At 38.9% G+C, this 15,511-nt stretch overlaps 1 protein-coding gene across 3 annotated transcripts in view; it reads right to left on the reverse strand.

The window, feature by feature from the left end:
- The window catches only part of EFL1 (elongation factor like GTPase 1), a 136,295-nt gene that overhangs the window by 109,466 nt on the left and 11,318 nt on the right, over positions 1-15,511 (reverse strand). For 2 of the 3 annotated variants that reach the window (XM_060293775.1, XM_060293776.1), the window contains 2 exons: positions 11,000-11,137; positions 9,183-9,397 (listed from right to left, as the gene is read on the reverse strand). In XM_060293775.1, coding sequence (XP_060149758.1) covers positions 9,183-9,397; positions 11,000-11,137 — 353 coding nt within the window. Of the gene's footprint in view, positions 1-9,182; positions 9,398-10,999; positions 11,138-12,947; positions 13,082-15,511 lie in introns of all 3 variants that reach the window. The other variant, XM_030878478.2, reaches the window with a different exon arrangement.

Consider the following 15,511-nt stretch of genomic DNA (forward strand, 5'->3'; position numbering starts at 1 on the left):
GATTAAACAGGAAACAGATAGATACACACTTACTTAACTCTCTCCAGCCCTTAGAGAAGCCAGTTAGCACCAGGTCTGCTCTACTGGAAACCCCAGCCACACAAGAGCGGTCACCTGACAAATAATGATGCTGTATATTACAGCATCTGCAGTGTCTGGGTAAAGGACCTAGAAAAAATACCTTTTCTGCAGGGAACAGTATGCTCCTACATAATCTAAGTTTTGAGTCCAACTCTCAAAGTACCAGCAACTTAAAAGACACCTGCTATATTCTCCAGTGCAGAAGGAATCCAAAGTTAACAGATTCTAGACAATTCTTTACCTGTCATTCAACAACTGTGGAATCCAGGGGTTAACTACAACCAAGTCCAATTAGCTGATATTCTCTTATGATAATAGAAGCCTGGTGGGAGCAATAAAAAGCTGCAGGAGTGGAAGTTAATAATTATGGTTGGAACCAGAAATATGAAGAGCATCAGGCAGCAGCTTAGAAGCAAAAACAGATGCTACAGAAACTGCTGAAGATGAATAACCAATGCCCCCTCTCGCTGAGGTCCAAGGGAGAGAAAAACACCCATCAGGAATCAAAATTCACATCATACAGTTATAAGCTACTAACATTCTGAAAGAGATGGCCTCAAAGGTCCATCACTTCCAAAGTAATTCACTATGGTAAGCTTTATTTCCCATTTGATCCAACAGCTTTTTATTTAGTAGAGTTTTTTTTTACTTTTCTAAAACTTTAGTTTCTATTATTATTTTATTTATACTTATCATATAAAAATTTATACATAAATTGTATATATAACATGTATATAATATATAATTTATACATTATTTATATATGTTAGTATCACTATATAGATATAGATATATATATATATTTTTTTTTTGCGGTACGCGGGCCTCTCACTGTTGTGGCCTCTCCCGTTGCGGAGCGCAGGCTCCGGATGCGCAGGCTCAGCGGCCATGGCTCACGGGCCTAGCCGCTCCGCGGCATGTGGGATCTTCCCGGACCGGGGCAAGATCCCGTGTCCCCTGCATCGGCAGGTGGACTCTCAACCACCGCGCCACCAGGGAAGCCCAGTATCACTATATCATTAACTTATAATCTTTTTCGTCTTTTTGGAGGGAACCCATCTTCTCTTTACCAATTTTCACCTCACTCCATAGACATAGCTTTCCTACTCTGGAGGGCTGAAAGGAGCACTCTTGGTCTCTCTCCCACCTCAATGGCTACTCAACAAGCAAAAAGAAGGCCAATGGCCAACACTTATTGGGCAGAGTTCCTATGCCTCAAAAAGGAAGCAAGCTCTGTCTTGCTCCCTACTCCAGGGATCAGTAAAAAGAGCCAAGCTTCCTCCTTGACTTCCTGAAGTTAAGTACACCTAGAACAAGGCACAGAACCTTCTTTCCAGAGGCAAGTCAGCAGACCCTTATCTCACCCTGGGCTTTCCATCTCTCAACACCTGATCTTTCCAGACAGGCTGCAGTCCTCCATGCAGATTCGCAGATCCATTACAGGACCTACAGGAGGGAGACAATGGGAGGCAACTACTGTGGCCTGAGGTCCCAAGCGCATTCTCCAGCCTATCTCTACCAGGGAGCCCTGTTCTTTACAGTGATGTTCTCTGGGTCCTCAATAAATACAGCCAACACTTTGATCTTCATATTGGCAACTTGGGTCCATTCTTAGATGGTTAGCGCTGGAGATAATGACTGAGTGATTTGTATAAGCTTTCAACATAGTTTATATTCCTTGAACTTGAATTGTTTGTTGGCCTGACATAGGATCAATTTTTATATATCCTTCACTGATACTTAAAACAAATCCGGACTTTAATTATAATACTATTCATATGGTTTGTTGCTATTTGATGTTAAACTGTGATATGATGCAATCCCCCCAAAACCACATGACTGTGGATTTCTACTTATACTTCTATTTTTGTCTCATGAACTTTGCTATTATGATCATTAATCTCTTTACTACAGAAATGTGCCAAGTACCCATATAAAAATGATACTTATGCCACATTTGCCATAAATTCTGCTCTGCTTATCATTAAGATCGCCAAACCTACTTTCTTTTTATTCACATTTGTTTGACATATTGAACCAAAGCTTTGATGTTTACCCTCAGTCCCTTATGCTTTATGTTTATTTTATTTAGCAAATCTCTGGAAATTTCCTTCTTATAAAAGACAGTATCTCCTCGACAGGGGATTCAAACATTTACTGTCATAACTGTTCTGATTAGGTAGATTTCTCTTCATGCTTCTAGGATTTTTTTGTTGTTGTTGTTGATTTGTGCTACCCAGTCCGTTATGTTTTCTTTTATCCTTTACAACAATGTGTCAGATATATGTCTTGCTTTTAACTCAAAAAGTGGCAAACAAAGATTTTCACAAACACTGAAACATACTATAAAATCATAAATTATAGTAAGAAATTGGCCATTTGCTTAGACCACTGTCTTCAAACCCTTTTCTAGTCCATCATTTATTTACACATACATACACATACAGACACATAAATCTTTGAAAATCTTGTTTTTCATCCTTTACATTCTTTTCAATCCCCCAGTTACCACAAAAGTTGTTTATAAACATCAAACCTTTCTTGATTATTGCTTAGTGCTTTTATTCCTGTGTCTGTCATTAGTTATAATTTTAAAATACTGACAGTTTCTAGCACAACTTCTCCATTCTTGAATTCTATTTTAATTCATTTCCTCTACCGAATAACTTCAAACAAGATTCTCAGAAAAGATCTGCAGAACATGTTTTCCAAGACTACTGACCTATCAATCTTTTGCCCTGAGTGACAGCTTAGCCAAGTATGAAATGTCTGGGCCACATACTCTTTTGTGTCCAAGGTACCCAATGGATTAATGTTAATTGCAGGATTCTAAGACACTGCTGCACAAAGACAAACAAAACTATAAGGAAGGGCTTTTCCTTGTCTTTTCTTTCCTGCCCCTGTTTTATAGGGTTGGGGGCCTCAGCTCTATTTATCTTAATCAGGAACTAGATCGTTGCTGCCACCCACACAAGTCAATGTGTTTCTGCTTTTTCAGAGCAGATTCTCCTGGAGTAACAACTATTAACAGGACAGATTTAGGCCACACAGCCACTAGTCACACTTCTTAATCCTGTCCCACTATATAAGAGTTTATAGAACCATCTGCTAAATTCTGAAATGTACTCATTTCCCACGTTTTGTGACAACTTTCCCTATTGAAGTTGCCAACCTTCCCCATTCACTGACATGTTAGAGGAAAATTGGAAGGAAATGGGTCTCCAGCTTTCATTTCCACCAACCCTTTCCCATAAATTAACATGTCAACTAGTTGAGAACAGGCACTAGCAGATCTATAAAGATGACTTTGTCTAATACAGGGGAATTCATTTATTGACTGAAAGTACGTAAAAATGTCCAAAGTTGTGAGAAGTTACCCTCATTCTGTTCATTCAAGTCTCTCCCCATTCCTTCTTGTGAGGTTTAGACTAAAATTCACATAAAACATTCAATTTTTTATGAAAATCATTACAAGAAAAGGGCAAGCCCCTTACATTGTAGCTCACTAGCAAAATTTACAAATTAAGAAATCAATAGGTCTGACCCTGTTATATGACTGAATGAATCACTGTACATTTTAGCTCAAAGAAATTCTTAGAAATTATCTTAGACCTATATTCTTATTTTTCAGATGAGGAAACAAGGCCCAGAAAGATGACAATGGTAAGTCATCAACTACATATGAAAAGTGCAAATTTTCAAGTTTGTAATTTCCATTTTCACTATATATCCATTATCTGAATTTATCTGTCTGGTATAACCTTTATAGGCACCAAATAAACCAAGGTATCTATAATTTATTACAAACTAGCAGAGAAAAATTATGGTATTATAATTTATTATGCTGCCCAAGGCAAAATGTGTTCAGTCAAAAGGAAGTTGAAGGGCAAGTTCCTGTAAAAAGGAAGACAAGGAACAGCCAAGGGTGGTTTCACCTGGTGCATTATTTCTGGTTCTATTATCCCTGCAAATTATATGTAAGGTTAAGCCTACAACTAAAGTAAATTTCATTATATCCCCACAACTGTTTACCCAGGCCGAAGACATTTTTCTCAAAGTAAAAATCCGCTGAATTTTCTGATTTCACAAGTCAGCGATGGTTGTGGTTAGAAATGTAATCAATTACTTAGCACATTCAAAACTGGTATCACTACTACTTGGCCTGAGTGTGTACACACCCAGAAGGGGCAATTAGAAAAAACAAGGGTCCCTATATTCCATAGTGAAGATCCCATAAAAGCACTATGGTAAAAAAGCGTGAACTTCAGTGCCAGGCAGACTTTAAACTTAACAACAGCTATGCCACTCAGCGGCTAAGTGATGTTTAACAAATCAATCAATGTCTTTGAACCTTAAATAATAAATATTAAGACCTATTTAAAAGGATTGTTCTGGGACTTCCCTGGTGGCGCAGTGGTTAAGAATCCACCTGCCAATGCAGGGGACACGGGTCCAGGAAGATCCCACATGCCACAGAGCAGAGCAACTAAACCTGCGTGCCACAACTACTGAGCCTGTGCTCTACAGCCTGTGAGCCACAACTACTGAGCCCACATGCCACAACTACTGAAGCCCATGCGCCTAGAGCCTGTGCTCCACAACTAGAGAAGCCACCGCAACAAGAAGCCTGCACACCCCATAGAGGAGTAGCTCCTGCTCGCTGCAACTAGAGAAAGCCCGCACACAGCAATCAACACCCAATGCAGCCAAAAATAATTAATTAAAAAAAATTGGAAAAAAATAAAATAAAAGGAGTGTTCTAAGAATTCAATGAAATAATTTAAGTGACTAGCTCAACGCCTAGCATATGCACACCCTCAATAGTTAGTTTCTTTCCACAGTAACTTCTGCTAGTGTAGATAATAAAAGTTGATAATGTATTTGCTCATATATGCATAATAACCTCCAGATGATTCACAAGAAACTGCTGGGACAAACTAGTTTTCTGTGGGGAAATGAACTAAAAAGCTAAGGGATAGTGTGGGAGACTTTTCATTGTACGCATTTTTGTACCTTCTGAATTTTGAATTTATTCAAAGAATAAGGTTTAAAAAGTTAATTGTATATAAAATCTACAAAGAGATGCAAAACTTGCTGAACATTCAAAAATCAAGGTAATCTACTATATTAATAGTTAAAGAACAAAAAACATAGGATTATATTAATTGATACAGAAAAAGCATTTGAAAAAATTTGACACCAATTCATAGTAATAACTCAGAAAAAAAGGAGTGCAGGGGAACTTCCTTACCTTGACAAAGAACATTTACAAACAACTTAGAACTAACATTATACCTCTTGGTGGAAGACTGAAAGATGGGGAACAAGGCAAGTATGTCTACTTTCCCCACTTATTCAAACAGTGCTGGAAGTTCTTGCCAGTGCAATAAGGCAAGAAAAGAAAGGAAAATGGCACAGGACAGGAAGAAATAAAAGTTCTTATTTGCAGATGACATGACTACCTTGTACAAAATCCCAAAGCATCTACAAAAAACTCTTAGAACTAATGAATAGGTTTAGCAAGGTGACAGTATACAAGATCGACACACAAAAATCAAGTAATTATATTTCAATACAGTAGAAATGAAGATGTGAACACCAAAATAAAAAATACCATTATAATTTCTAGAAAAAAAGAAAAATTAGGTGCAAGCCTAATATAATATATATAGGACTTAAATGCTGAAAACCACAAAATGCTGATTAAAGAAATCAAAGAAAATCTGCACAATTGGAGAAACATACAGCCTCCATGGATTAGATGATTCAACATAGTAAAGGCATCAATTCTCCTTAAATTAATATACAAGTGTACCATGCACTTTCCACCAAAATCCTAGCAAAATTTTTTTTGCAGATATAGGCAAAGATTATTATAAAATGTATATGGAAAGGCACAGACCCTTGAACAGCTAAAACCATTTTGAAAAAGAAGAACGTGATGGAAATAATCCACCCAATTTCAAAACTTATTATACATTTAGAGTAATCAGGGCTATGTGGTATTGGTGGAAAGACAGACACATAGATCAATGAAACAGAATATAATACTCAGAAATAGACCCACATAAATATGTCTAACTGATTCGGACAAAGGTACAAAAACATTCAATAGAGCAGGTATAGGCTTTTCAATAAATGGTGTCAAAGTAACTGGGACACCCACAGCCCCCAAAATGAACCTCAACCCAAGTTTCACATCTTATACAAAAACTTAACTCAAAATGAATCACAGATTTAAATGTAAGAAGGAAAACTATAAAACTTCGAGAAAAAACATGAGAGAAAATATTCAGGATCTAGGGCTAGGCAGACTTCTTAATGCCAAAAGTATAATTCATAAAAGGAAAAATCGATAAACTGGACTTCCACTCAAATTAAAAACTTTGCTCTGTGAAAGACACTAATTAAGGTGAAAAGCGAAACTCTAGACTGGAAGAAAATATTTATAAAACACGTATGAGACAAAGGACTAATATCCAGAATATATAAAAAATTCTCAAAGCTCAAAAGTAAAACAAAAATAAATAAAAATTAGAAAATGGGCAAAGGACTATACAACGAAGCAGGTAGTCAAGAAAATGAAAAAGCAACCTATTGAATAACAGAAAGTATTTGCAAATTATATATCTGATAAGGGGTTAATATCCAAAATATACGAAATACTCATACAACTCAATAGCAAAAAACCCAAACAATCAACTGAAAAAAAGGACAGAAGACATGAACATTTTTCCAAAGAAGACCTACAGATAGCCAACAGGTATATGAAAAGATGCTCAACATCACTAAATATTGATCATCACTATCAGGAAAATGTAAGTCAAATGACAATGAGCTATCACCTTACACCTGTTAGAATGGCTATTATCACAAAAGGTAAGAAATAAGTATTGGTGAGGATGTGGACAAAAGGAAACCCTTTGTGCACTGTTGGTAGGAAGGCAAATTGGTACAACCACTATGGAAAATATTATGGAGGTTCCTCAAAAAATTAAAAATACAACTACCATCTGATGCAGCAAGTCCACTTCTGGGTATTTATGCAAAAAACCCCCAAAACTCTTGAAAAGATATATGCACAACACCTTATTGCAGCATTATTTACAACAGCCAAGGTATGGAAACAACCTAAGTGTCCACTGATACATGAACGGATAAAGATGATGCAGTATATATACACAAAACGGAATACTATTCAACCATAAAAAAGAATGCAAACTTGCCATTTCCAACAACATGGAGGGACTTTGAGGGCATTAGGCTAAATGAGATATGTCAGACAGAGAAAAACAAGGACAAATACTGCATGATCTCACTTACATGTATGATCTTTAAAAAACAAAACCAAATAAACAAGCAGCTTACAGATACAGAGAACAGATTGGTGGTTGCAAGAGGCAGGGAGTAGAGGGTTGGCAAAGTGGGTGAAGGGGGTCAAAAGGTACAAATTTCCAGTTATAAAATAAATCAGTCATGGGATGTAATGTATAGCATGGTATAGTTAATAACACTATATTGTATAATTGAAATTTCTTAAGAGTCAATCTTAAAAATCCTCATCACACACACACACAAATTTTGTAACTATGTATAGTGATAGAAACTAACTAGATTTACTGTAGTGATCATTTCACAATATACAAATATTGATCATAATGTTGTACACTTGAAACAAATATAATATGTCAATTATACATGAACAAAAACAAAATGGGCAAAGGACATAAAAAGACATTTCAGGGCTTCCCTGGTTGCGCAGTGGTTGAGAGTCTGCCTGCCGATGCAGGGGACGCGGGTTTGTGCCCCGGTCCGGGAGGATCCCACATACCGTGGAGCGGCTGGGCCCGTGAGCCATGGCCGCTGGGCCTGCGCGTCCGGAGCCTGTGCTCTGCGACAAGAGGGGCCACAGCAGTGAGAGGCCCTCATACCAAAAAAAAAAAAAAAAAAGACATTTCACGCAAGAGGATACACAGATGGCAAATCAGCTCATGAAAAGATTTTCAACATCACAAGCTGTTAGGAAAATGCGAATTAAAACCATAATAACATATCAGTACACACCTATCAGAATGGCTAAAAAAAGACAATAAAAAAAATAGGAACAATACCAAATGAGGGTGAAGATGTGGAGAAACTGGATCACCATACATTGCTGGTGGGAATATAAAATGGTACACCAGTTTGACAGTTTTCTTTAAAAACTAAACACACAACTACCCTATGACTCAGCGAATGCCCTTCTAGGCATTCATCCCAGAGAAATGAAAACTTATGTTCACATGAAAACCTACAGATGAATGCTTACAGCAGCTTTACTCATAGTAGTCCCAAACTAGAAAAAACCCAGATGTCCTTCAATGGGTAAATACTCAAACAGACGGTGGTACAAACACACATGGAATAGTACTAAGCAATAAAAAGGAACCAACCAGTGATGATGCACGTAACAACTTAAGATATGTCTCTAAAGAATTATTCTGAAAATCAAATCCAGAAAAGGTTACATATTATTCAATTACATTTCTATAACATTCTTGAAATGACAAATTATAGAAATAGAGAAGAGTTAGTCATTAAGGAGGGGCTGGAACTCGGAAGGAAGTGGGTGTGGCTATATTAGCGGAACATGAAGGCTCTTCATGGTGATGGATTATATCAATGTTAATATCCTGGCTGTGATATTACACTACAGTTCTGCAAGATGTTACCTTTGGAGGGACACAAGGTAAAGGAACAAGAGAACTCTCTGTATTCTTTCCTATGACTGTATGTGAATCTACAATATCTCAAAATAAAAAGTTTAATTAAAAAATCAATTGGATAGGGGCTTCCCTGGTGGCTCAGTGGTTGAGAGTCCGCCTGCCGATACAGGGGATGCGGGTTCGTGCCCCCGTCTGGGAAGATCCCACGTGCCGCGGAGCGGCTGGGCCCGTGAGCCATGGCTGCTGAGCCTGCGTGTCCGGAGCCTGTGCTCCGCAACAGGAGAGGCCACAACAGTGAGAGGCCCACGTACCGCCAAAAAAAACCAAACAACAAACAAAAAAAAAACAATTGCATATAAAATCCACAAAGAGATTTAATTACATTGAAACACTTACCCAAAGCCCCACCCATCTATTGCACTTGTAAATACCACATTTCCCTGGTCTGGAGAGAAGTAAAGGTGAGAATCATCCGTGTCCTCCAAGCCAGTGCTCCAGTCATACACTTGCTCTCCTTGCTCAGAATTTGGATTCACTTGGGATTCAGTCTCTCTCTCTGCTCTTTCTTCTAGCACTTTAGAAGTAAAAAGAGCTCCTGTGAGTGCATTAATCTAGGAGAGATGGTAAAATGGCAGAATGTCATTCAGATGCTTTGCACGCCCACGACAGGAGACACACTGTCTAAGCCGTGCTAAGCCTAGAATCGTAAGGCACAGTTTGAGCTCATATTAAGCACACATGGATGGCGATGACGTTTATAGCAATCATTAACTTACATGCTATCAACCCATGCTTTTCACACCCAGCAAAGCTAAATTGGAAGGCTTTTGAAAGGTCATTTTTGTGCTCAAGAGTTGAAAGCAGACACTAATCTGTCATATCTTCAACTTGTTTTCCAGGACCAAGGCCAGGTGTCACTAGAACTCATGGTTTCCAACCCCCACAATCTTCGTTTATAACCTTAGTCAACTCCCTCACCATTTCTCACAGCAGATGTTTGAACTGTTCGCCCCTCTCTTCAGGCCCTCTTCCTGACCTCTAACGCCCAACTATTTTCACTCTCAAGTAGGTAATCTTATTTCCTACCTCCAAGAGAAAATGGAACCTATTATTCAGAAATCCTGCAAGCTCGCAATAATTCAACCTATAGGTCCATCTATATCTACAATTACCACTGGCCCTTCTCCTTCCACTGCAGGGTGGGAGTATTTCATCTGTACCCATCCCTGACTATCTCTTCAGGGAACTAGATCCACTGATCCATTCTTTTTCACTGCTCTACCTTTATCACTTCCTTTCTTTAGCAAATAAATATTCTCAAGTTGGTCACATCAATGATACTCCACCATCTTGAAGAAGACATTTCAAACCTCCATGCATGGCATACAAGGTTCACCATAATCTAAACCCTACACTCCTTTCTACTAGCGCCTCTTATCACTACTTAACAGGATCTAATTCTTCAACTATAATAAATAATTTGCAGTTCTTTTAATGAAACATTGTACTATGCTTTTTTTTCTTTATAACTCTGTATATCTCATTCCTTCTCTCTTGAAGAACTTTACCATAAGTCTCTACCTGGCAAACGCTACCTCTCTTCCATCTCAAGGCCGCTTTTTCCTAACTCTCCCTTTCCTCTTGACCCAGTCTGGGTGAAGCAGCCCTCATTTATGCTCTCAAATCACATCCAGGGGTTATCTCATTGTTCTCCAAATATCTCTTTTAATTGTCTGTCTCCCCTACCACACTATGAGAGCTTTGAAAATAGGGACTCTGACCTGTCTTTATAGTCATAATCCTTAGCACAAAGTGAACATCCAAGAATTCATTTATTCAACATATAGGTATGTTAATGTTCGCTGAATAAACGAATGAATGCTTTGGTAAAATTTCATCTAAAGACAGGTAATAAAAAAAACCAAAGAGTCTCCTAATATTGCTTAATTGTGAAACCAAACCACAGGATTTTAAACAAGAGAACATTGAAACCTATTGTCTAAGCTTTATATTCAAGGATGCTTCCAGGAGATGGAGGGGGCTCCTAAGATGACACTTGTTCTATTGCCTGTCTTCTGGTATGATGACTCTGACACATGTGAATCTAAGTAAGTGAATTTTCTGTAGCAATGCCTCATACTCAACTCAGCAACTTCCTTACAACTCTTCTTTGAGCCACAGTTTTTCAAATACCGAAGTAAAGGATAAAATACCTGTTCTAAAATATTCTTGAGGTGAGAATAGGCCTCCTGTGGGGTGAATTTCAGTTCCACTATCAAGCGATCTATCTTATTAATCACTAAAACTGGACGGATGTTTTCGAGCCAGGCTTGTCGCAGAACTGCCTGTGTCTGATTAAAAAAGAAAGGGAAATGTAAAGCTCATGACTTGAAATAAGTAAAGCACATTAGAAAATTCTGATTAATAAGCAGCTCATTTCCATACTCCTTGATCACAACTCAGACCATGCCAGTCAGACACAGGTGTTCACCAGACATTCACAAAGTATATAACACAGAAGCATAGAACTACAGACAAGAAACTGTCCTTGCCTTTATGGAACCGTCAATTTATTTAAGAAGGATAAATAAAATTACGTAAAAGACAGTGAACAGTTTTGTGGAATTATACACACACACACACACACACACACACACACACACAACACACACAATTTACCGAATTTTATTCAGTAAATAATCAGAAAACAAACACTCATGTTGCCAACACACAGGTCGAGCAACAGAACATTCCCCCAGAAGTCCCCTGTGTACACCTTCCTGAGCATAAACAACCTCTCAGCATTAACCACTATTCTGCTAAAGTCAGGTCTGTTCATTTTACTCGTCTTGTCAGGACACCTAAGACACTACAAAGACTAAGGCTGTGCTTCTCCAACTGGGGGACCCGGGCCCTTACAGGCTATCAGATGGGAAGTTACAGAATAATTACAGCATATCTTCTTGGAATTATCAAATTGTCTACATTTCTACAAGAAAACCTCATTTAATTGTGCTTTTGCTTTATTGTGCTTCACAGATGTTGCATTTTTTACAAACTGAAGGTTTGTGTCAACTCTGCATCAAGCAAGTTTATTAGCACCATTTTCCCAACAGCATTTGCTCACTTCATGTCACTATGTCACATTTTGGGAATTCTCACAATATTTTACATTTTTCATTATTCATCTATTTGTTGTGGTGATCTGTGATCAGTGAACTTTGATGTTACCATTACAACTCAGTGAAGGCTCAGAAATGGTTAGCATTTTTTAGCAATAGAGTATTTTTTTAATTAAGGTACATACATTTGTTTTTTAGACATAATGCTATTGCATACTTAAGAGACTTCAGTATACTGTAAACATAACTTTTATATGCACTGGGAAACCAAAACAAATTCACGTGACTCGCTTTACTGCGATATTCATTTTACTGCACTGGCTCAGAACCAAACCTGCAATATCTCAGAGGTATGCCTGCCATTTAAACCGTTCCTTATTCTTTTTAAAAAACATTAAAACAAATAAGGGCATTTAAGAACTAGGACACAAAGGTGACAACATTTTTAAAGATAACACATAAGGTTTCAAAGAAAAATTATTTTAAAAACTGAATTTAGAAAGCCACTCTGAGTTTCACGTCGACCGGAGTTACATGTTCACTCTGGCCTTAGGGGTGAACTTTTTGAACTTTGGTGGGAAAGAGAAGAAAGTCTCGGTTAAGGATCTGGAAGAGTAAGAGGGGGGAGGAGGAAGGCAGAGAGACAGCGTGTGTAGGGGGGGAGGGGGGCAGACTGACAAACCAACAGAAGAGACTCAGTATCTTGCTATCAATTACCTCTCACAGGTCAGAAACTTTTCCACTGGAGTGAAACCTCCAGACCCTCCTAAACACCTCTCCCATTTTTGCTGAGTCCCTCTCCAAGACGACATGACAGACACATCAAGGCACCTTAAAGTCATTCTCTCTACTATCCCTTCAAAACTTGGGGGATTTAACTCCATCACAGACCAGAACACTACCAAAAGTGAAATGGAAAACCAGCTTTCTGATGGTCAGTGAAATGTCTCAAGTGGCACAGAGTCATCGGCAGTCAGTTCCTCTTCTCTCCTCCCACCTTCTTTAACCAGCTAAATATTTCCATGTTACAATCCACTACCTGTGGACAGACCCCTTCCACAGCATCCACTACAATGATGCACCCGTCACAAATGCGAACAGCCGTCGATACTTCGGAGGAGAAATCCACATGTCCTGGAGAGTCTATCAGATTAATCAGGTACTCCTCCTCACCTGAAATGAAATTGGAAGACACACACTTTCAGTTGTGCAGGTATACAGTACTCTTCCTCAGGCAACCCAGAGTAAGAGAGCTTCTAAGAAATGACTGAATAAAGCTAAAGAAGACAAAAGCCAAAATGGTAGCTCAATCAACAGCCACCATTCCATTTTACGAATTCCCAACAATGGAACTATCAATTCCAAATAGCATTGGTATAAAAGGTTAAAGGATTTTATTATTCTAATAATCTAATAACCACTTATCAAGAGCTACTGTGAGCCAGGCACTGTGCTAAACACTTGTGCTAATCACACATGATTCCGCCCTTAAAATATCCATACAACATAAACATTCCTCTACTCACTGTGCAGATGAGGAAACTGAGACTACAAGAAATTAATGGAAAAGACACAAAGCAGGTGGCCAACAACTTCCCTACAACTTCTCAAAGAGCAGTGCGTGAATATGCGCAGCAAGACTTACAGTCAATTCTAAGTCACAAATTTAAAGAGCAGCTACTGTGTGCCAAGCAGTGCGCTATGTGCTTTCACATTTGATATACTGTATTCTTTAATCCTCACAACAAAGTTGTAAGCTCAGAGCATGACTCATGCCTATGTGTCCTGTTTTAGCTCTGAAGGTCTCACATCCCATCAAACGCCAACGTCAGTCCCACGTCCCACTAAGCCCTAAGTCAGTCCCAGGCAAACCAGAACTACTGGCCACCCTAGGTTACAGAGACATCATATTATCAATAAAACATAATTAAGTAAACTAGCCAGAAAACCGGTCGTTCATTAGAATTCTACACTCATTCCCCATTCACTGCTAAATTTGATACAATTCTCTTTTAATGGCATAATAATTACTTAAATGATCAAACACCTGAATATACCTATACTTTACTTCTGCTCCTCCTCTTAACTCAGTGTTTTTCAACTTTTGTGTGCTCCAGAACTACTACAGGGCTGAATGGTAGAACTTATGGGGCCATTTAAAGGAATTCCCCAAGTGTGAGGTTAACAACTTGATGATCTGATTAGTGCTCTGTGTGACACTGATAACGCTAAAACAACAACACTGCAGTAACCGAAGCCAGAGCTCACATTTGTGAAGTGCCTATCTGGGCACTATCTGGCACAGTTCTAAACGTTTTATGGACGTTATCTAATGTTTACTTACAACAACCCTTGCAGTAGTTACTACCATTAGGCCAAGTTTACAGAGCAGGAAACTAGGGCACGGAAAAGTAAAATATCTTTCTGAGGAATATCCAGCTAGAATCCAACTCTAAGGTAAATTGCCTAAGGTCAAAAAATGGTAGAGTTAAAGTTCAAACCCAGCCACCTCCAAAGTCATACTTTTCCCCACTATCCTCAAGATGGCATATATTTAATCTCACATGCCAAGATTCCACTAGTAGAGAATTTCTGAACAATAGGGTAAGGATTCCAAAATGCAATGGGCTCAGTGGGAAAGACTGCCATCAATCAGCAAGACTGCCTTCTTCAATACCACTCCTTCCCCTGCTTCCTCTTTTCATGCAAATGGCTTTGTAAGGAATTCTGGCTCTGATGCACCCACCAGGGAAGACTCCAACCAGAGAGGACTGTGGACATCTCTAAACAAAGTCAAAGAACCAGTGCCCTGGAACAATGGCCCCCGTGTGCCTCCTTGAGTCTTTTACTGTCAGGTCTCACAGCTACCCTGCAGGATAAGCACCAGGGTCCCAACCAAATAAACCAGAGAAAATGAGCAGTGCTACAAAGGCTCAGAGTTCTATCCACTCCCATCACAGAAAACCAAAGGTATGAGATTCCTGAAATCATTCAGCATTTTTGCAGCCCAACCCTTCATATCATAAACATGCTAAAGCCCCCAAAAGGGAAGAGATCTACCCAAGGTCACAAAAGCAGTTGCAAGACAGAAACACACCCGGGTCTATCTACCACTTAGTCACTTCCTATGAAGGTCACAGATGCCTCTACACTTTGCAGCTGAGGAAACAACACTTGTTTGTTCATTTGGCTAAGAACCAGCATAAGAAACCCCGGGGTGAAAAAAGACTGATGTTCACTTCCTGGAACCAATGTAAACCGCTGCAACCTACTCGGAACTTCTCTATGTTCACATCACCCTGGAGAGAAAGTCAGAGATCAAGGACCAACTACCTTTCATTCAATTTCACATGGCTAATATGGGCCATTGCCATAAGGCATGGGGCCTATTGTCAGAGCAATACGGTAACAGCAGCGCACCTTTGACTAACACTTAGAGTGACACAGAGAGATACACACACACACACACACTTGAGATGAGAGACTTGAGCATGCTTAAAAGCTGACAGTTAGGCACCAGGACAAAGGAGATAAGTACAGACCACAAGTCTTTCACAGTGACAGGAGGCAAGCAAAGATACTAATAATGTTACATTTTGAGGG

Source organism: Globicephala melas, chromosome 2 (genome assembly GCF_963455315.2).
Source record: "Globicephala melas chromosome 2, mGloMel1.2, whole genome shotgun sequence".
NCBI lineage: Eukaryota > Metazoa > Chordata > Mammalia > Artiodactyla > Delphinidae > Globicephala > Globicephala melas.